Source organism: Tauraco erythrolophus, chromosome 8, assembly GCF_009769465.1.
Source record: "Tauraco erythrolophus isolate bTauEry1 chromosome 8, bTauEry1.pri, whole genome shotgun sequence".
Taxonomy (NCBI): domain Eukaryota; kingdom Metazoa; phylum Chordata; class Aves; order Musophagiformes; family Musophagidae; genus Tauraco; species Tauraco erythrolophus.
In genome coordinates this window covers 21,577,426-21,598,297 of record NC_141472.1, presented here as the reverse complement: position 1 = coordinate 21,598,297, position 20,872 = coordinate 21,577,426, and the positions used below count along the sequence as shown (strand labels likewise).

Sequence of the window (20,872 nt, the reverse complement as noted above, 5' to 3'; positions counted from 1 at the left end):
CCGCGCCGCCGGGGCAGCGCCGGGCCCGGCGGACAGCTTCCGCTTTCCCCTTTTGTCTCTCCCGCTCCCTCCTCTCGCCTCCTCTGCAGGCGCCTCTCTCGTCCTCCAGCATCCCCCCCTATTTCTCTTTTCCTCACTCCTCCTTCGCCCCTCTCCCCCCCCCTCCCCTCGCCCCCAAGCTTTCCCGGAGCTCTCGGAAGTAATCCGCCCTCTCGGGCCCCCCAAATCCGGCATGTCCCCTGTGGGACCGGCCCCCCCGCCCCTTCCACGGCCCTGCCCGTGCTCCTGAGGCCAAGGTCTGTCGGGAGAGTCTCGGCCGACATGCACATTCCCTGCCTCGGGCGAGCTGGCCGGGGCCTCTTCATCATCTTGTCTGCAAGATCCTTCACATTGGTCCCTCTCCCCCCGCACTCTCCCAGCCTGGCGGGGCCCTCGGGGCGACAAGGGGCAGAGACCCCTCTCTCACCTCCTTTTACTTCTTCCAGCTGCCAGGACCTCCAGGGATGCAGGCCGGAGGGGTACATACACCCCTCGGGGTTACAGCTGGGAGGGCCACAACCGGGAGGGGTACGTCCCGAGGGGGGCAGCCCAGAGGGGTGCAGCCTAGAAGGGGGTTCAGTTCGGAGGGATGCAGAGAGGGGTACGGAGCCTCTCAGAGAGCTATATCCTGGCAGTGTCCAGCCCTCGAGGGGTACATCCCGGAGGGGTTCAGCTATGAGGGGTGAGGCTTGCAGGGCTACATCCCAGTGGGGTACATCCTGAGGCGTCCAGCCCTCCAGGGGCACATCCGGGAGAGGTTCAGCCGGTGCCTCCGGCCCTCGCACGGCCACAGGGCACCCACCAGCTCCCGCCCGAGCAAAGCTCCCACACAGGCTACTGGCTTGGGTGCCACCGACGCGGAGGCGAAGGCGAAATTTCTCCGCGGCAGGGCTGCGCCCGGGGACCAGCTGCAGGCGTCCCCCGTTGTCCGGACACGGCCCAGCCCCGAACCCCTCTGGCCCGTCTGGGAGACGGCAGGAACCGCTCTCGGGCGAAATGTCGCTGGCGCCAGCAGGCCGGAGGGGGTGGAGGGGGGGCGGCTCTGGGCTGCTGCAAGCAGAGCTGAGTGATTCATGGCCTCGCCGAGAAGACTGTGAGAGGCGAGATTTTATTGTAGACGGGAAAGGAGTGGGGGAGAGATGGGGGAAGATTGCCGGCTTGCGGCAACAGTTGCAATGGGGAGGGGGTGGAGGGGACGCAGCTCTTTCCCTCAACACCGACCGAGCGCCGGGGTCCGGATCGACACCCCAACCTCCTCCCTCCCTAAAGAAACTCAGTGCGGGCACCATGGAAACAATAATTTATTTAAATAATCTCTGCTTATTGTAAAAGAAACATTAAAGAGTGTTTAAGTTTTCCATAATAAATAACCAAAAATACCTTTTTTTTTTTTTTTTTTTCCCCACGACTCTAGACATCAAACGGCGTGGGGGCAGGACCAGTGGCGGGGTTGCCGGCGGGAGGGTCGGAGCGGAGGGCTCGCCGTGGCTCGTCGCCCGCCCCGGGGAAGCTCCCTCGGGGCTAGAAACCCCGCGCCGGGGGGTCATAGCCCGGCCGGCACCGCCGCCTGCGACCGGTCCCCCTCGCCGGACGGTTTCGTTCACGGTTAAAAAGGGTAACTTAAACACGGGATGCTCTTGTTTTAAATCTACATATAAAAATTATTTATCTTTTTTTTTTTTACATTTTATTTTTTAAATCCCCAACATCAAAGTGAGGAGTGAGGTCATCCGCAAAGGCACCTATCAATTTAAAAAAAATAAAAAATAAAGTTAACCAAAGTTCTGCACCGGTGGTTTGTGGAAAAGCCGGGGAGGAGGAAGAAAGACGGAGGGAGGCCGGTCGGTGCTTGTTCCGCAGCGTGGTTATTTTGGCGGCGGGAGGGCGGACCCCGCGGGGCCGAGCGCACACGGGGTCCGCCGCCGGTGTCGCGCCGGGCCGGGCCGCGGAGCGGTTCCTCTCCGCCGGGACGGCCGGAGCCAGGCTTCACCAGAACACCAGCGCTGCAGCTCGGTGCCCCGCGCCTGCCGGGCGCGACTCGGCGGGCTCAAGTCTCTCCGGCGCCTAGAAGATGCCGCCGCCGGGGTGGTGCGGCGGCTGCGCCGGCTGCGGGAGGGGGGCGGCCGCCGGCAGGTGCGCGGGGCCGCCGGGCGCCGGCGGGTACCACGAGTAGCTACCGAGGAAGGCGGCGGCGGGGCTGGGGCTGCCGGTGCCGGCGCCGCCCGCCGTGCGCGGGTGCGGAGAGAAGTCCCAGGCGGGAGGTGAAGCGGAGGGCGGCGGCGAGACGCTGCGGCGGAGGGGCGGCTCCGTCGGGATCTCGCCGCTCTTCCACATCTTCTTGAACTTCGAGCGGCGGTTCTGAAACCAGATCTTCACCTGGGGAGAGAAGGGCATCAGGCGGCGGCAGCCTCCCCGGGGTCGGCCGCGCAGTTTTAGCAGCCCCGAGCGGTCCTGGCGCTTCGTCGGAGGCGCGGCCGCTTCCACCGCCTCCCACCCCGCGGCTATCGAGGCGCCGCGACCGGGCCCCTTCCCACGCCCGCACTCGACCCCGCCGCCCCGCGGAGGGCGAGCGGCCCCAACGCGGGGGGACGTGCCCGGGGCCTCGCGGTGGGAGAGCCGTACCTGTGTCTGGGTGAGGCCGAGGGAGGCCGCCAGCTCCGCTCTCTCGGGCAAGGCGAGGTACTGGGTTTTCTGGAAGCGCCGCTGCAGAGCTGCCAGCTGGAAGCTGGAGTAGATGGTCCGGGGCTTCCGCACTTTCTTCGGCTTCCCGTTCACGATCCTGATCTCCGGCTCGCAGTCTTCCTTCTCTGCTGTGGCAGAAACGGCGGCCCCGGTAAGGAGAGGCGGCCCCGCCGCCCCGGGCCCTGCCCGCAGCGCTGCATCACCGCCCGCCCCGTCGGGGCGGCCCGCCGGAGACGAGCTCCCTCCCCGCCCGCCCCGGGTCCTCAGCCCCGACCGCCTCCTCGCCAGGCCTGGAGGGGCCGCCGGGCTCCCGCCGGCTCCCCCGAACCGCACCCCCCGGGGGTCGGACGTACCGGAGTCGTTGTTGGCCGGAGAGGCCCTGCTGCCGTAGGGCCCGTAGGAGCTGTAGGCGCCCGCGTAGCCCAGGTCGTAGCCGGCCTTGGCGGAGTAGGGGGCGGTGCCGCCGCCCGAGTAGGGGTAAGAGCCCCCCGGGCCGTAGGGGGGCCCGCCCGCCGCCCCGTGCTGCTGGTTGGTGTAGTAGCTGCTGTCGGTGGCCGTGGAGACGGGCAGCGTGGGGGACTCCTGCGGCTTGTGCAGGCTGCCGTGCTGGTGGTAGCTGCCGGCGGAGAGCTGGCGGGCGTGCATGTCCGGCACCAGGCTCTCCAGCACCCCGGTCATCCCGCGGCCCCGCCCGCCGGGGCACGGGCCGCCGCCGCCCCGTGGCCGTCCCCACGGGGGAGAGGCGCTCAGGGCCGCACCACCATGCTCGCCGCGCTGCGTTGCGCTCCGCGCCCGCGGGGCCGGGCCGGGCCGGGGCGGGCAGCCGCGCTCCCGCCGCCGCCAGCGGGACGGGCTCTGCGGCGCCGCGCGCCGCCGGGACGGCATTTAACACCGGTCACGTGGCGCGGCGCACGTCACCTAGCAACGGCCAATGGGGCGCCCGGCCGCGCCGCATCCCCGCTGGTTCGCGGGGCGCGGGACGGGAGCGGCGGCGGGCGCGGACACGGGCACCAGCGGCCGCGGGGTTGCGCCCTGCACGGGGCTGCGCGGCGCCACGGGCCGTCCCGACACCGGGACCTTCCACGGCCCCGTCGTGGACTCACGCCGCGCCCCCCTCTCCGCTGCCGGCGGCGCGGTCCGACGGGGCGGTCCGACCGCCGTCGGCGAGCGCTGGGGGCTGCAGCTCGGCCCGACTGCTTCTGCAGCGCTGTACCCGGTGTGTGCCCCCGCCCGGCTGGTGACCCCAGGGAAAGGCCCGCGGCGTCCGAATCCCCGTGAGCGGCATCCTCGCGTGGGACGGCAAGCGGCGGGCGGAGCTGGGGGGACCGCTTTCGAGAGGCCCTCCCGGCTGTCCTGGCCCCAGAGGAGCGGCCCCAGGGGGAGAACACCATCCCCTTCTCCGTGTCAGCGTAGCAGCGCTTCCCAGCGAAACCTCCGCAACCTTACACGCGGAGGGGCGACGCTCCGTCTGCTACGCACGCACGTGTATTTTACACAGCAGTCGCGGCACCCGCGGGACGTCCCTCCACACGGCAGCCGGTAACGGCGCGTTGTTGCGGCCCCGGCACGACGGCGGGACGGCGACCGCCGGTCTTCCCGCTCCGTTCCTGTCGGCTTGCGGCTGCACCGAGAACGGCGCCGGCCGTCAGGGGGGGAGGAAGGCGGGCGGGCGCGGCGGCGCTGACCTCGGCCGCCCTCTGCCGGGGGCAGCACCACGGGGCAGCAGCAACCGGTGTAGCGGCCGTGGGCAGCGGGGCCAGGCGGGCGTCTGCCGGCGTCAGCCGGAATGGTGTCTCAGAGGGGCAGGGAAATGCCCTCGAAACTGGTTTTGTTTTTAAACTTTCTGCCGATTTTTCTCGCTTGGTTGTCCCGCCGCGGAGCGGAGCCGCTTCTCAGGAAGCGCGTTTCTTTCGCGGGGGGAGGGTAAAACGCGGACGGGGCTGCGTCGAGCGAGGCGGCCGCGTCCCGGCGCGTGGGCAGGGCGGGAGCCTCGTGGGTGCTCGGTGAGGGCCCCTGTGGAGAGGGCGGGGAGCGGGGCGGCGCTGGTGCGAGGGTGGCTGCGGACGGGACAAAAACGGGGGAAAAAGGGACAAAGGGACAGGCCGGCCGCCGGGGCGTCACTTACAAGTGTCGCACCAGGCTGGCGGCCCCAGCGCGCCCCCACGAGCCCCGCGCGCGCCCCCTCAGCACCCTTCCTGGCGCTCGCCCCCGCCCGGCGGGAGGGCCGTTCCCTCAGGGCGCAGGTGCCGGTGCCGGTGCCGGTGCCGGGCGGCTCTGCCCGGGGCGGGGCGGCCTCGCCCCGGCCGCGGCCCCGCTGCGGTCGCTTTGAAGCGGAACGCGGCTGGAGCCTGGCCGTCTGTGCCCGGCGGGGCGGCGCCAGGCGAAGGTGAGCGGGGCCGCGCCGGGGCCCCGCGGCGCCGGCAGTAGCAGGTGGCGCCGGGAGCGGGACGGCGGGTGCTCGGCCGGGCCGGCGTTAAGCCGCGGGTGCGGCCTCCGAAAGAAGCGAGGAGCCGAGAACTCGGGGTGACACCGCCGGTCCCTGGCGCCCGGCCGTGCCTGGGCCAGCGGAGCCCGCGGGGTGCCGGAGGCGGGCCGGGAAGGAGCAGCGGTAGTTACGGAGAGGGCACGGCGCCTGTATCGGGGGGCTCGCGTGCGGCTGTCTCTCTCAAATACAGTGTTTAATGCAAAAAAAAAAAAAAAAAAAGCTCGTTTATAAAATCTGCAGGCTGAGCTTACTGCTGTCCCAACTTGCATCTTCGTACAACGATTTCTGTCCATTGCTGGATGGGGTCAGCAGCCTGAAACAGCCGCTGGCTGGCACGGGAGAGAAGCGGGAGACAGACAGCGTTTGGTGGTTATCGGCAGAGATGAGGGCAATCAGCTGCTCTTCTTTCGTCACGTTTTGGAGCATGCGAGTTAGCTTAAAAAACCCGCAAAACCTCCAGAGGAGAAAGGACTTATCACCTTATGGTATCCCGTTTTAAGGACTTCATAACGCAAAAGACTTTGTTGGAAATTTGTCTTGTGGCAAAACTTCTTTTTTAATTAAAATGAATAGTGCTGTATAGCCCCATGCACGTGCATGGTGATTTACGCAAAAAGTAAAGGGCATGGTTTCCTTTACTTCAGCTTATATGAATAGTCTTTCTCATGCAAGTTGTCCAGTTGTTCCTCGTCGGGTAGCGCAGAGCTCACAAATTTAAGTGAATTGTTACATGGTAGCTGCTCCAGAGTCTTACGGCTTTGTTCCTGCATTTTTTTTTGCCTGTGTGGTGGCACAGGCTCTACTGGAACGATCACTGGAGAGTTACATATATATTCACATGGCTGATCTTGTAGATCTGATTTTATTATTTTTCATTTACCTGAGCTTTCCTCGTGAGTAAGGTGGTTATTTTAAACATCAGCTCGTATAAATAAGAGCATGACTCTTCAGGCCATGAAAGTCAACAGGTCATGGTGCAGGGAGGGAAGGCGTCAGGCAGCAGGAAGGAAGGAGGAAAGGTTATACTAGGTGAGAGATAACTCGGCTACCATGAATGGTTTTAAAACACTCATCTGAATCAGTCTTGGTATTAGCGAGGAGTTTAAAAAGATACTGGTGTTAGGCAGACCTGTTTATGTGTTTTCATGGTCTCATGTTGAGTTTATAATTTTAATTCTACTTTTTTTCTCTCTGCTTTGGGAATTGTGTGTGTTGTCCAGATGGGTACTTAGAAAGGAACTAGGGAGACTAGAGCATGAGGTAAAACTCGGAGGAGAGCAGGAGTGTTTTGTGTACCTGCTATCACTACTTGGCAATCTTGCTTGGTTATGGTGTAATAGATCATGTGTTTTTATGTCCTGTGAGAGGGAATGTTTGGATGATCAAAAAAATATGTATCTTATGGATGTTAGTTGCTCAGTTGCGTACAGGAGAAAGATACTTGCCTTCTCATTACAGAGAAGTTCAGTGTTCAAAAGTTTTGATCGTGATGTTTATATAAATGTACAGCACTTATTGCCAGAGGTTGCAAAACAGTTGAGCTGCCTTGTTGTTGTTGACTTTTTTGTTTTAGAAGCATCCTCATGCTGCTAGGACTGTGGACATATTTTGTTTATCAAGTATACCAACACAGTGTGTACAAACACAAGAAGAGACCATCAGTCTTCAAAATCATCATCTCTCCAGCTGACCACTTTGTATTAATGGATATATGTATATTTTTTTTTAACAGGCCATTTGTGTATGACTCATTGAAATGGCTACAGCAACTCTCCTGCCTGGTATGATTTATTTTATTTTTTTATTGATTGTTATTTCTGTGATTCTCTTCCTAAAACAGACTTCACCTGAGAAAAATGTAAAAGCACTTAAAGACTGGTGTCCTCAGTCTTTAGATATGATATAGATTCAACCTAGGGACCAACAGAGCAAGTTGTCCCATGATGTTTTATCTCAAGTTTGACTTGAAGAGAACCACACTCAGCATTAAGAAAGAAATACATTTTTAATCTGCTGTGGTTGTTAATATTTTGTTATCCATTATGATCCACATCTGCCTGAACCACTTCACTTATTTCAGTGGGAATGTGGTGAATCTTGGGAAATCAGCCTGTTATTTCTGATAATGTTACAAAATCCTAATTAAACACTGGTCTCTACTGCAGTGGCATGTTAACAAGTACAAGTTTCTTTTCGTGGCCATGAGAAATGCTTTCGAGTGGATTTATGGTGATACAGTACATCGTATAGTCCTGAGAGTTTGTCTTCATAATAGAAGGGTTGTTTAAATCATGTGCCACATGAAGCCATGAGAAGGGTTTATGCTTGCATTGTACCCGTGAGATCTGGTATTACACTTGGGAGTAATGGTAACAGTTAAATCTTCCTTTTCTGAGGGATTAAGCGTATCAGCTTTTAGGAAATTGTGTGAGTCTTTTCAACACCCATCCGGAAGCTCGCTACCTGCTGTGCTTAGTTTCAGAATCTAGCGTTATCGTTTCCCTCTCTAAAAACTGTTTATTGTCTCATCCATCTGTGCATCAGATTACTTCATTCCAAAAATCAAAAAACTCTTCTGGGAAGAAATACCCCCTTGCGTGGCTCCCTGAGGTTTCCTTTCTTAGCCCCTTGTTGTAAACAGCTTATACAAGCATGATAGGAGACATTGGCTCTGTAAAATCCTTTCAGAGTTGTTTATTAAGCTGTCTTGGCCTCAGATTATCTTTCTTGGTGAAGATTCACTGGCAGCTCAGAACCTTTATTCAGTAGAAAGCTTTGCAGACTGGAGTACAATCTGTGACTTTTAATAGTGGATTAGTCCAGTGTTACTTAGCACAGGTGTTTCTGATTTGTTTCCTTGTACTGTATCCAGGAACTGCACAACCTGATGCATTGGGGCAAGTGTCTAATATCAGCACATTCTTGGATCTAATTATTGCTACAGATGCAGGAGGGATGGAAGGTCTGTATGCAGAATGTAAAGGCAGTAGAGCAGCAATCCTCCATGTGTGGCACGTGGGTTTTGGGAATGAAGCAGAGCACACCCAAGCATTCCCTCTTGCCTCCTTTGTGGCTGTGAAAGTCCACTCAGTGCTTAATTAGGGCCCTTCAGCATGTTCTGACCAGCTCTTGTGTTTCCAGATTTTTTTTGCTTTACCAGCTGTATTGTAAGTAACAGCACTGACAAAAGCTATATGCTTTTTTCTATAGAAGGAGATTGGTAGAACAGCTAGAAAGTAATTTTTTTAATAGTGTTACACAAGGATGTTAACCAGCCACAGACTGGGCAACTGTAGCTGCAGGTACACGCACACTCTGGAGCAGGTGGTTCTGAGCCCGCTTTACGGTGGATTTGATCAAACTCAGGTTCAGCCCACAGGTAAATCTTTGTTGAAAGTGTTTTTTATGTGAATATTTAGATGGAAAAAATCTTTAGTAAGAGCATACAGGAAAGATACTTTCAAAATGAATCATTAGATAATTTCTAATACTGCTGTAGATGACAAGTATGAGAGAAGCTGAGAGGCGTATTTTGTGGGAGCAGATTTAGGCTGAGTTGATCATTTGTGTTGTTATGAACTCTCATTTTGCATGGGTAGTGTAGAACAGGGTTTTTATGCCTTGTTTGTGACACCTGTACAACCTTTACCTGTGCAGTCTAAGCATGGTTTAAGCAGACCGTTGAACACGGAGAATAACCTAGATTGCTCTGGTTTTAGTGTAAGTGTGATTATTTTGAGGGTTCAGTTTAGTGGACAGGGGTATTTAGAGCTGAGGAACGCTCTGTCGCCTCAGTGTGCTTGGATGGGTTTTGATTTGTAGTGCCAGTGAACGGCCTGAGGCGTGGAGTGCAGTTCTTCTGCAGCATGCCGCTTGAGTTGGCACCTCCTCTGATGGGCGAATAACAGGATCTGTTCCTGCTGGAAAACGTGAATGTCTTGCTTGGAAGGATGGGATGTTTGTTTTGCTTTAAAGAAGATATACTTAAGAACAGATCTCCTAAGTGGATTATACAGCTGCAACACACTTGGTGCAAGTCCTAGACGGCTGCATTTCCATCTGGAATGCCACACTAAATGGACTCAAATTGTGGGCCGTGCAAACTACAGAACCTCTTCACAGTAATGCTTGGACATGTGCTCTGGGATTTGTCACTGGCTATCGCCAGCCTTTGTAGGCAGCTTAAGCAGAGATGGTGAATCGCCTGAAGATGCAAACTTAAAAGAAAATCTTCTTTCCCGTATTGAGAAAATAAGCACATACCAACCACAAAAAATAACTGTCCTTGAAGTTCTTTTGCTTTCTGTTTTTAAAAGTGGTGAAGTCGACATGATCAGAAGTGAGTGAGCTGAGATCATCTTGACCTGCAAAGCCACAGCTGTTCCGTGAACTGGCTGGGGGACCTTTTCCTCGAGCTGTGTAGCTGGAGTCCGTCATGTAAGTATGAAAACAGAGGGAGTTTCGGGCAGCAAGTTGTCTGTGAGGAGCACTCACCCTCATAGTCTGCACACGTATCTATCCTGAAATTGTTTGTCCCTTGGAGAGAAAGGGATGAAAGAAACTACGTTCAGATTCACAAGAGTTACTGGCCTTTCGTTTCTTGTGGTTGCTTAGCTTACAATGTCGGCAGGTGCTTTACACATGTATTTCATCTGATAGTATTTTTCCTGTTGGCAGAATGCCTGGATCTGAGAATTACATGCCTTTTATGAACACTGCTGTAAATCTAAATAAATTAAATTAGAATGTCGCTTTTGACTTGTATGCATGGCTGCCAGGGTTAGTGTTGCCACCTAGACCAGCTCAAACTCCTTAAATGTTTGTTGGTTTTGGTGTGTTTGGGGTTTTTTTTTGACTTGGAAACTATATAAGCCAGAAGAAGAGATGATATCGAAAACTGAGGTAGTGCCCAGTAACTGCTAAAAAGGGATTACATAAAGTGGTAGGTGGGAATTTAGCTAAGCAAATTCTATTGCCTTCAGGCCTTCTTGCATTATTAAGTGACTTTGCATCTAATTTGCAAAAGTGGTTGAACAAATGGCTTAAAAATAATAATGGGAACATTCAAGTGTAAAGAATCTGAGTGGCCACAGGATGTCTCCACTGTTCCATGCTGGTGCATCCTGATAGGCCATTTATCCTGTAGTTCAAAGCTTGACACATTTCCTAAGTGTGATACTTTGTATGTTGGAGATTTAGCATTCATTTTCATATTCCCAATGCTTATTAATTGACAGGGCAACCAGTTATCATCTGATCTGGTGGAGGGAGAAGGGAAAAAGGGGAACGCTTTGCTTGGCTTGCTTGCTTTAGATCTGAGTTCTCTAAATTTTATCTTCCAAAGATTGGGAACAGACAAGACTTGATTTTTTTTAAAGTATCAGTTATTCATTCCGTGTGAATGCAATTTGGTCGCTCAAATTAGAATGAGAATTTATTCAGAAAGGGAATTTTCTGCCCACTTTTAAAAGCCTGCTACAATTGGCTTGCATGTTGACTCAGAAAGTGAAGGGACATACGTATCTAAGGGATCATCTGAACAATGCTGATGGCATCAAATAAGCTAAGATGTGAAAGTAAAAGTAATGGTTTTGGGCTGTTAAGGTAACCTACTGTGGAAGTGGTTTAACTTAAACAGAAGGGAGGCTTTCTGCAAAATAAATGTATCCATGCAGGAAGCTGCTGCAGAGAACAGCTATGATGATGAAATGTACACCCTGGCTTCTGAATAACATACGTGTCCCAAAACTCTGTGTGTACCATATGTGATGGACCAGACTGTGATTGATGCTGCACAAGGATATACCAGGGAAAAGTAGAGAGCGTAAGGAGCTCTACGTTAGGGCTGGAACTTTATGTGAAAACAGACTCCTGAGTCAAGACCATGTTGTTAACATGTAGGCTATGGCTGTGATATTTTCCTTAGGAATTCTTTATAGCTACTGCAACTGTATCCAGTTGCTTCAGATTTTCAGCACCTCTGAAAATCACAGCCTGTGTTTTGAAGTCAGACTGCATTTGAGATGAAGAACAATAACGTTTTGGGTAGCCTGTTGTGCCTGGAAATCCATGCAGTGAGGCTTTGTATGCTGGGCACAGAGAGACATATGTCCACATTTATACTTTTTTTACATGCATGTGGCCATTCAGCCTTCTGGGAAAGCCTAAAGAGGAAACTCTTCTTCCCAGAGCAGCTTGTTGCTTTTGATTATCGCTTCTGCAGTGCAGGAGCTATGAATTATATTTTTTGTATCAGTAGCACTCGCCTTTTCTTCCTGAATTGAATGCTGCAATACCAGCAGTATTCTGCAGTCTTGTTTTTCTGGTAGCTTCCAGGCTTGGATTGTCTATCCTATTTTAAATAGCTCTGTAGACTAGACTTGAATAAATAACTACAGTAATTACACTGCAAAAAGCAGATGCCTGGCATTTCACCTAAAGGTGTTTCCTTGGGAGCTGGTGAACGTGAACTTACTTTCCTAAGAAGAGCTACTCTAGAAGTAAGCTTGGAGTGCAGCACTGAGTATAATAACTGAGTCTGTTCTTGTCAGTGAGGACATGCTACAGAAATCTGTATGACTGTACACACTTTTATTATTGAAAGGGCTCAAGGGGAGAGAAGTATTTTCTCTTTTACAGCGAGCTATGCCTTCTGGGTGTTTTATGTAAAAATGTAAGTTAGCTTTTTTATGTCTATGGTTTTGATGACCAGTGTGAAAGGATTTTTAAAAAGAAGGCATATGGTATCATCCTCTTTAGTATATGCAAGATTCCCACCAGCCCAGTTTCATGCTACTGCTACCACTGCCCGCTGGTCAGTTGGCTCATTGACATTGGAGGTAGCTTTGCATGAAAGACAAAACTGATGGAGTTGTTAGTGGGGCTGGCACTGTTCAAAACAATGGGACTCTTATGTATCCAGACACTGCAAATCCTGACTCGGACCTTGTCTTTCAACTCTTACATTAAGACTGATGTGAAGTGATGCAATGATGAAAGCTGAGTGCTTCTGGAACTGAAAGGCTGGAGTTGCAGCACAGTGTGTGCAAGCTACCTGTGCGCTGGGAAGGTGACGCATGGGCAACTGGGCTGTTGGACTCAGAGTGGTCAGGTTTTGTGAGGAGCCTGCAGTGCTGCTAATCGAGAATCCTGTCGTATGGATCTTAGTGCTGGAAGAGTAACTGCGTTACTGAGTGCACTGCAGCAAAGGAAGAAGCCGCTTTCCAAGCAGGGGATTTTTGTGCTCCAGTTGAAGAACTGTGAGCAGTTGCTCGTGAGCAATGTGAGGCAGCACATATTGGAGGAATGATTGCGCTTCAGATATAAACTGTACAGTATATGGGTTGCATACTCACTTCATAGTTCTTTTTATGTCCCCTTGGCTGCTGCCTTCCTTTTTTCTTCCTGCACATGCTTACCCTTATGGAATGGGGAATAATTAGTGCAGTTTTTCAGTGAGAGAGCCAGCTGCCCAGAGGTTATGAATTCTCTCCTTTCTTCACTCCCTAGCAGGGAATGAGGCAGGAGATGACATTCCTGTCTGGATGGGTCCAGGTCACTTGCTACGTCTCATTCTATATATCTGGCCCTGTAAATGATTGGGAGAAGGCAGCAATAAGAAGTGTGCTCTCAGGCCCTCTACCTACAGTATGGCATTGCCAGGATGGCTCACTTGGCTGTGTGTGTGTGTGTCTGTGTGGCACAGGAATGCAGTGGTGCTGTGGTTGGAGTATAGCAGGTTCCACCTTACTGTGGGAATGGGGATTTGGATGTTGCCATCTCTGAGTGGAAGAGATGCGTGCCATGTCATTGGCCAGCTTGACTTGAGGAAAGAAAAACAAGGTGGAGAACATTGCCTGTCCAGGTTATTGGCCTCTTTGTTAGCTGGTGCAGTCTTGACAAAACCCAGGAGCAGAGACAGATGAGAAGGTGTTTTTATAGCCATATTGTCAAGAAAAAAGCTTTCTTCCAGGAGATGGCACATTTCCACTGGGTTTGTGCCAGCACAGCTGGCTGAGAACTGCAGCTCCCTGGCTGAGAATAAAATTCTGTTTCACCTTTCATGCATCCAGTGATCAAGCTGGACCTTTCCTGGCAAACTCTGGAAAGGCAAAATAGGTATGACAGGAAGCATTCCTCTAACTGGTAACTAGCTGTGGCTGCCAATTGGTGCTCAGCTAGCATACCTGTAAATGTTAATTTCTGTTGTTGTATCAATGGTTGGGGAGCTAGGAAGGGGAGAAGAGAGTGCTGTCGAGCGAGAAACATATCAGGCTCTGGAGGGCGAATGGGAAGGAGAGGTGCTCATCACTCAAGAGGGGTGGGGGAACAATGTGTTTTGCAGTCCAGAAATTTGTTTTTAATTACATAAATCATAAAGCATAAACACTGCTAAGTTGAAACAGAGCTTGCGTTGCTGTTATTGAGCTTCATTTTTGTTATGTGTGAAGAAGACACTAAATATTTTTGAATTCTAAAAGTGTCCTCGCTGTTCTTGGGAGGATTTGGTAGAGATAATTTAGCAGTTTGTAAGAGTATCTGTCTTTAAGATGAAAATGTATTTTTGTTGATCCCTGGTTTGCATGACCTACTTAGCTGGTTAAGTTTCTTAGAGCTCTGCAGAGACTCAATAATAACCTTGAGTTGTAATTAGCAGTTTTTCAAAGAAATACAAAGCTTCAACAGATGTATTACTGTTGACGATCTTCCCAATGAACTGATAGCAAAGGTAAGTAAATAAGCTGCTGTGCCAGCTTCTGTCCTGTTTGCCTGATGTGCTGCCCAGCGGTTACTTAAGCATATTATAGGGAGGTAAATAAATTGGACCTTCCTTTTTTTCATGACGTGTCTGACAACTAGCTGCTTTCTTGTTGCCTCTTGTGCTTTTTCTTTATTGACAGCAGCTCACCTGATGGAGTTGCTGGGCTGTCTTTAACACAAGTTTATCGTCTGTTGTTAAGCTAGGAAGTCAGCGATGCATCATCTCTTGAAATTCTGTTAATCTTAAATTCTCATTGCTGTATCTATTCTTTCTTATACTGCTGTATTTTTTTTTTACTGTAAGGGTGGGCCACATTCTCATCGAAGTTGTTAAGGAAGCAGTGAAATAGGACATTTTAAAAACACATGTACATCATATCTATTGCTTGATTGCACAACAATGCATAACAACACTCAGTTCATCCACATATGCAAATATCAGGTTTGCATTGACAGTTTTGACAGGAGGTTCTGGAAACTTAGGCTTTCTCCCTAATGATGGTATTTGAAGGTGAAAAGTACAGCTGTGTACTTACGAAAACTGGCAGAAAAATCTCTTTTGCAATAGCAGTGGTTATACTGTTGCATCCTTACTCCCTCCCACTATGCACTATTGAAACTGGAGCCAGTGTAAACCACAACAGCATTCATAAAAAATGTAAAAAATAGTTTTAACAGTTTTGCTAGGCAGCTTTAAACTGTAATTAAGGGTAATATCAGGAAATCTCAGGCGATCCTCTGCAGGAATAGCAACCATCTTGCAGACTTAATGTGGTTCCTTCATGAGGTTGCCTGAAGGGTAGTGTGTGGACTTACTCTGCACTGCAGCATTCACAAAGAGAAACATCCCTGGCTACTTCGCTGTTTGCATCAGGTGTTTGCACTCTTCTTACAAGGAGAAGAGCAATGCCTGAGCTTTCTTCTGTGTGAAACTGAAGCTTCAAAAACATGTTGTTACCAAATGCGTCTGGTGTGTTTGTATTTTGTCACTGGAGCATGGCAGCATCTCTTGCACAAACATCACTATTGTGACAAGCTGATTAATGGATAACTGCTTTCTAAATGCGTCCACTTGGTTGCACTGTAGATTTATAAATGCTGCCTTAAAAATCTTCCTCTCCTGGCTCATTTCCTAAGTTAGTACTTCACCTGAGCTTGAAAAACTTTTGTTTTCTTGGGATGTTTCCAAAGTTCTGGCATCAAGTCTTCTGTGAGAACAAGACTTTGGAAAATCATCTTGAATATAGTGTAAAGGTCTACAGCTTACATCCTCTGCCAGATTTTTATATCTGCTCTTATATAGCATGTTGAATACAGAAATTATGAAGTTAAATCGTTTTGTTGGTTTATGTGTGTGTAATGTTCAACATAGTCTTTGGGCAAAAGCATTTTTCCGGTGCTAAATCAGCTCTGGAGTTAAGGTAGGGCGTATGTGAGCTGGGTAAAGGCACAGGGACTGGCACCCCATCCCACCCCAGGTTGTGTACCACCCTGGGGTGCTGCCTCTGGCTCTGGGTGCATGCATCAACTGGGCAGGAGCCATGGGAGAGCCTCCCACCCAGCCAAAAAAGCTACAGAGGAGGGCTTTGCATCATGCTTCCTGCTCCCCAGTGGGGCCAGCTGCTCCAGTGTCCACCTTTGCAGGGCACTGGGCCTAGGGGGACAAGTGCGGCAAAGCCAGTGGGACTTGTGGCTTATGGGGACATTAAAGAAGATGGGTGAAAGGAGGTGAAGAAACCTACTTGCCTGTGAGGGTTTTGCAGGCTTTCGCTAGTCTGCATTGTTTTCGTCCCCCTTGGTGGTTTTCTGCAAAATCTACTGCAGATGTGCCTGATGTCCAGTAGTCTCATAATGCTACGACCTCTTCCGAGGTAAGGGAAAATTAAAACAAGAGCAACACACTGTCACAGATCTCTAGTGTGATCTCTACTGATGGGTTTCCAGGCAAAGATCGGGCACCCATCTGTTTTGAAAATTGTTTTGATTTGATGGTGCTAATAGTTCTATGTGTTTCGTATCTCTAGCATTCAATATTGTAAATTGGGAATTTCATTTCAGTAGAATCCTTTCTTAGGATAGCAGAGCATAGCTATCAATTTATGGATCACTTCATTCAAATATTGTCTATTATTATTACATATTGCTCCATCAAGCACAGTATTAGCTTTAAAGATCATGCATAGAGGAACAGTGTTTAGTAATGCATAGCATTAAAAACCAGCATTACTTGGCAGCCTGACCACCCAGCTTATAATAAAGGCTTTGGGTTTCACATCAGTGAGATCTTTGTATTGCTGCCAGCATGCTTTCCACAACACTGCTTCATGGTTGTGTAAAACTTCTGAGAGGAGAAGACTTATAGAAATAACAGGCTACACCATTGTGCAACAAGATTAGTTGCTGCTTATCATAGATGAAGTGCTAAGTACTGGCTGAGTCATCAAAGAGATTGAGATTGATGTGTGTGTGAGTCGATGGCTTAACTTCTTCTTTGTGTTCCTTGGTGTAATATTGTCTTAGCTGTTGAGCCTGAGTACTTCCACTAATACTTGCTGTGTTTAGCTACTGCCACTAATACTTGCTGTGTTTAGCTACTGCCAATTTTGACTAAGCACCAGTCACAACAAGGACCAGAAACTTTCTAAACTTGTTCTTTCTTAGCTATCTGGGATACATCTGCCAAATTCCTTAAAGGAAGTTTTGTCCTTCTTACCTGATGCTTCCAGCTGTCTAGTACACATAAATTACCTGGATTTTCACCTCCAAAATGTGCTTGGTCATGATTTGAGAGTGATGGTTTTACAAATATTTTAATTCAAAGAAATTCCTATTATAAAATTAAATGGCTTCTTCTCTATTATATGGATGTATAGCACTTTTCCCTTTTTTCTTGCACATATCAATGATGCTTACTTCAAATACGTCTTAGTTACTGCAACGGAATCTAAGACCTTGCAGCATGTGTCCGCATATCTAGGCAAAACAGTGGCTTGACTTAAAGCCAACAATAAAATAGTTAATGACTTCAGCTATAAAAACTTAGAACAGTAATTTCTCCAAAACACTTTCTTCTGTCTGGAAAATCAGGAGTCTGTTTTACAAAATAGTCTGGAACATTCAGAAAACTTGGAGGTGAGGTCATTCAAACACTCTAGTGCTACCCTGAGAACAACCGGAATCTATGACAACTTTATCTTCCACCCCACAGTTCTTATTATCAATGAGCATTAACACCGTTTGTAATAGACAGAGAACATTAACATCTTAATATGACAGAGAAGGCTGTGCAGCAGAAAATAGTAGCTTGGTATTTCCTCTACAGCTTAAAAACAAGAATAGCATGTATATTTAGTTCTGTGCTGTATGAGCACTTCAGTTTAACTGTACAAGAGACTTTTTTGGGCATTTGTTTCTTCGTGTAGCTGCTAAGACTTTGTTGATGCCGATAGTCCATGTTCAGACTGACAAGCAGTACTCAGCAGTCAATAATTTTGCTTCCAAGGCTGAATGATGGGCTGGTAGTAGTGTCGGGCAACCACAGCTGCTGTTGGCTGAAACGCCACAGTTTCGCATTACTTTTCGGAAGGCTCCTGCAAGCCTCTCATGACTGCAAAAGAGCGATGAGTGAGAAGCAATAACGATCCTAATTTTTACACCTTAAGGAAATAAAAGAATCTGTAGATCTACTACAAAAATGTGGAATGAGAGCTGAGAAGAAACAAAGATGCATCAGTAATCTGAATACAGCAGCAAGCGTACTAAGAGTTGTCCTCCAGAGTTAGGGGGTTTGCTGCCTTTTAGACCTCTGTCTATTACGTTAGTAGTGTCTGGCTTCAACCTTTGATCTTTCTGCAATTCTGGAAGCTCTCTTCATTTTTTTTCCAACACAAGGCCAAAGTTATGTGACTACAATGAGGCCATTGTACTAAACATCCCACATATGGATGCAGCACAGAGGGCTCAGAGAAGTGGCTTATGTGGCAAGAATGCAACAATCCGCATTGTACAATGTATATTCATCTCAAAACAGCCTTTATTAAGTAAAGAAGGCCTGATTGTTTTTGTTTAAATAGCTTTTTTGCAGGAGGCACGGTGCACCTCAAGACAAGATGAGGGATAGATAAACTAAGCTCCCCTGTGAAACATGGGACAGAGAGGGAAGGGCTGTTGGTCAAGTCAGAGCTGTTGGACAGCAAAGCTCTTGGGAGACAATGAGGAGCAGCAACATGAGACTACAAAAACTTGCGGCCCACAACGCTGAACTGTGTTCTAAGTGTGATGAAACTTGGACACCTTTGCTGTAACTCTCAATAATATTATGCTTGGAAAAACACTGGAATTGATAAGTTCTGCATAATGGGTTAATTAAAGACTTGACTAACCTGAAATTACTGATATCTCAGGGACACAAGTGTGTCCTCTGGATCAGGATGGGAGATGCTGGAGGTATGTATTCCTTAAGAAGGGTTCTCCTGGTTAATTTTTAGGAAACAGTTTTTCCCTCGGTATTTGGGTAAGTTATGTAGTAGTGTCTTTATTGTTTTATTGTGATTTGTGCATGACTGCCTTCCCTGTTGATTTTTATGGGCCAAATTCTTGGCCATTGGGGAGTATCACTGACCATGCAGGAGCATCACTGTGGATTTGGGAGTACAATGTACAGATTGGAAACACCATGGCTTCCCCAGTGTCTTTGGGGTTATTCTGGTTGGTGGAGTGGGGCCAACCTGGGAGCGCTAACCTCTTTCCCTTGGCTGTGAAAGAAAAAGACTTGAAAATACCTGTATCACCTGATTACCCAAGGCTGCTCTCTTACATATTTGCTAACATGTCGCGCCCTTCCTACCTACTTCTAAGGAATTGCTTGATTTTTCTTAGCTTTGCTCTTATTGCATTCCACCACCACTGATGATCTGGACTACAGGTCTAGTCAGCTAATGGTTCTCAGGAGCACAGTTTTCAAACTACTTACAGCAGTTTCTCTCTTTCTTGTTTGTTCCAGCAGCAGTTACTTGCTTTTGGTTACCAATTAGCTGTGCTAGTGCTCACAAACTCTGAGTGAAGCACAGACAACTTGTTGGTGTTGCAGCACCTCTTCATCTTCCTCCTCATCTGTATCAAGTTTAGATGGGCCCCCTCCGTGTTGCTCGGAGAGCCTGCCCAGGAGCAGTGGGTGAAGCACTGAGTCATGGAAACAGGAGCTGCGTGCGCTGCACTGACAGGGTCTTAGAGCATGTTGGGGCTGACTCCAAGACAGACTCATTCAAGCTCACTCTTGCCTCTCAGGCTTTACTACTGGCAGGCTCTGTCTTGTCCCACATACCAGTGCCTGGGCTCGCATGGGGTTACAGAGTCAAGTCCCAGGATGTCTGTGCTGTAAACAAAGATGTAACTGTGGAGCCAAATACTAAAATCTTTTGAAGGTCTCAGAGCTGGAGGGGCTGTGTCTTGAAATCAGTTTCAGCCAGTTCAGTTCAGCGACCTTACATTTATTTTTTTCCATTTTTTAAGATTAAAAACCAAAGGGAACCATTAGATCATCTGTCTGGGTCACTATCTGACACTTAGCCTAGCTACCAACCTACTTAGCAAACAAAATTGACAAAATGTGTAATAAACTGTAACTAGAAGGAATCCTAGGAGTACTGTAGGCATTAATAACAATAGGAAAGTTAAGGAGTCACATCGTAATCAGGGGACGGTGTCTAAAATGCTACCATTTAAAAGAATAACAAAAAAATAGAAAAATCTTTTTGTTTTCTTTGAGATCACTGCCAAAGATTTATCTATTTGGAAATTATGTGCTTTTCCGTTATTAAAAAAGGAGCATGACAGCACAGCTGGGCTTCCTGTTAAGATTTGGTATCTTCCTGCATGGTCAGTAGGCAGAGAGTATTTACCAGGAAATGACTGAAAATCTTTCTGGAATATTGCAAGTACCCTGTGCAGAGCCAGCTGTCTCTGACAGTTCTGGTAGTGATAGACCTCTAATAGAGTCCAGTAATTGAGGATTTATTTCAATTAGTGGCCGCCCTCCTTTTGGGTTCAAAGCGATGGATCAGTAACTTAGTGCTGTCAGTCAGAGCACTTAATTGTACATCCTATATCTTGCTGTGTTCAGTCTGAAGAGTGAAACTATTTGTTTCATGTTGTTGTTGTTATCTAAGCACTATCACTTAAGCAGCACATCACAGTGCCTGACTACATGGCATTAAAAAGTTAAGATTCTTTAATAAAGTAAGGAACCCACAGCCCCATGAATCTGGCTTGTCTCACTGCAGCACTGCTGTGTAGCTATGTGTGCTTATCCTTGGCCACAGTAGGTTTGGTCTGTGTGGGTTTGCGGAACCAAACAGCCAGCCCAGGGGGATCAAAATTCTTGTGGAAATTGTCTCCTTTGTTGCAGTGACTGCCAGTTTTATTCAGGAATAGAGGAGGCCATGGAGCTGAGTACAGTAAGGATCTGGTCTGTTTACTGGTCAGGAATGGTTTTGCATGTGCGCATTGTTAAAAGTTGGTTGTGCTATAGAGAGTCCTCATTAGAGCTCAGTATGTAAGAACTGCAGTCAGCATGCCTTGCCTGGGCCATTCAGAACAGGTAAAGTGAGGTGGGACACTGGAAACCAAGAGTGGGCAGAATGTTCCCTCTGCAGGAAGAAGCATGCCCATTGCTCTTGAAGCCCAGTAACTTATGTTGCTGAGCCCAGCTAGTCTGCTGTGTGGGTGGGGAGTTGGAGTGATGGAGACACTGGAGGAGGTGTTTCTCTTCCTTTTTAATTTTCCACTGCTTAGTGGTGCAAAGGCACTTCCCCATATCCTGAAGCTGGCTGTGATTCTGCAGACCTTGTAGCGCTGTGTTTGTGCTACAAAGGGTAAGCCTGCCCAAGCAACCGTAAAATCATCCTG

General features: G+C 49.3%; 1 protein-coding gene across 1 annotated transcript; it reads right to left on the bottom strand.

The window, feature by feature from the left end:
• Positions 1 to 2,103: 2,103 nt before the first annotated feature.
• On the bottom strand, positions 2,104 to 3,399 carry DLX2 (distal-less homeobox 2). The gene is made up of 3 exons (XM_086615913.1): positions 3,075 to 3,399; positions 2,662 to 2,849; positions 2,104 to 2,415 (listed from the first exon to the last, which is right to left on the bottom strand). The coding sequence occupies exons 1-3, from the start codon at positions 3,397 to 3,399 to the stop codon at positions 2,104 to 2,106; spliced, it is 825 nt and encodes a 274-aa protein (XP_086472039.1).
• Between the last annotated feature and the right edge of the window lie 17,473 nt (positions 3,400 to 20,872).

Bases quoted from the DNA above. Each gene is read 5' to 3' on its own strand.
- DLX2 (XM_086615913.1), bottom strand. From the start codon at position 3,399: ATGACCGGGGTGCTGGAGAGCCTGGTGCCGGACATGCACGCCCGCCAG. The intron at 2,850-3,074 runs GTACGTCCGACC...TTTCTGCCACAG, and splicing joins TCCGGCCAACAACGACTCCG to CAGAGAAGGAAGACTGCGAG. The intron at 2,416-2,661 runs GTACGGCTCTCC...TTCTCTCCCCAG, and splicing joins TCGGCCTCACCCAGACACAG to GTGAAGATCTGGTTTCAGAA.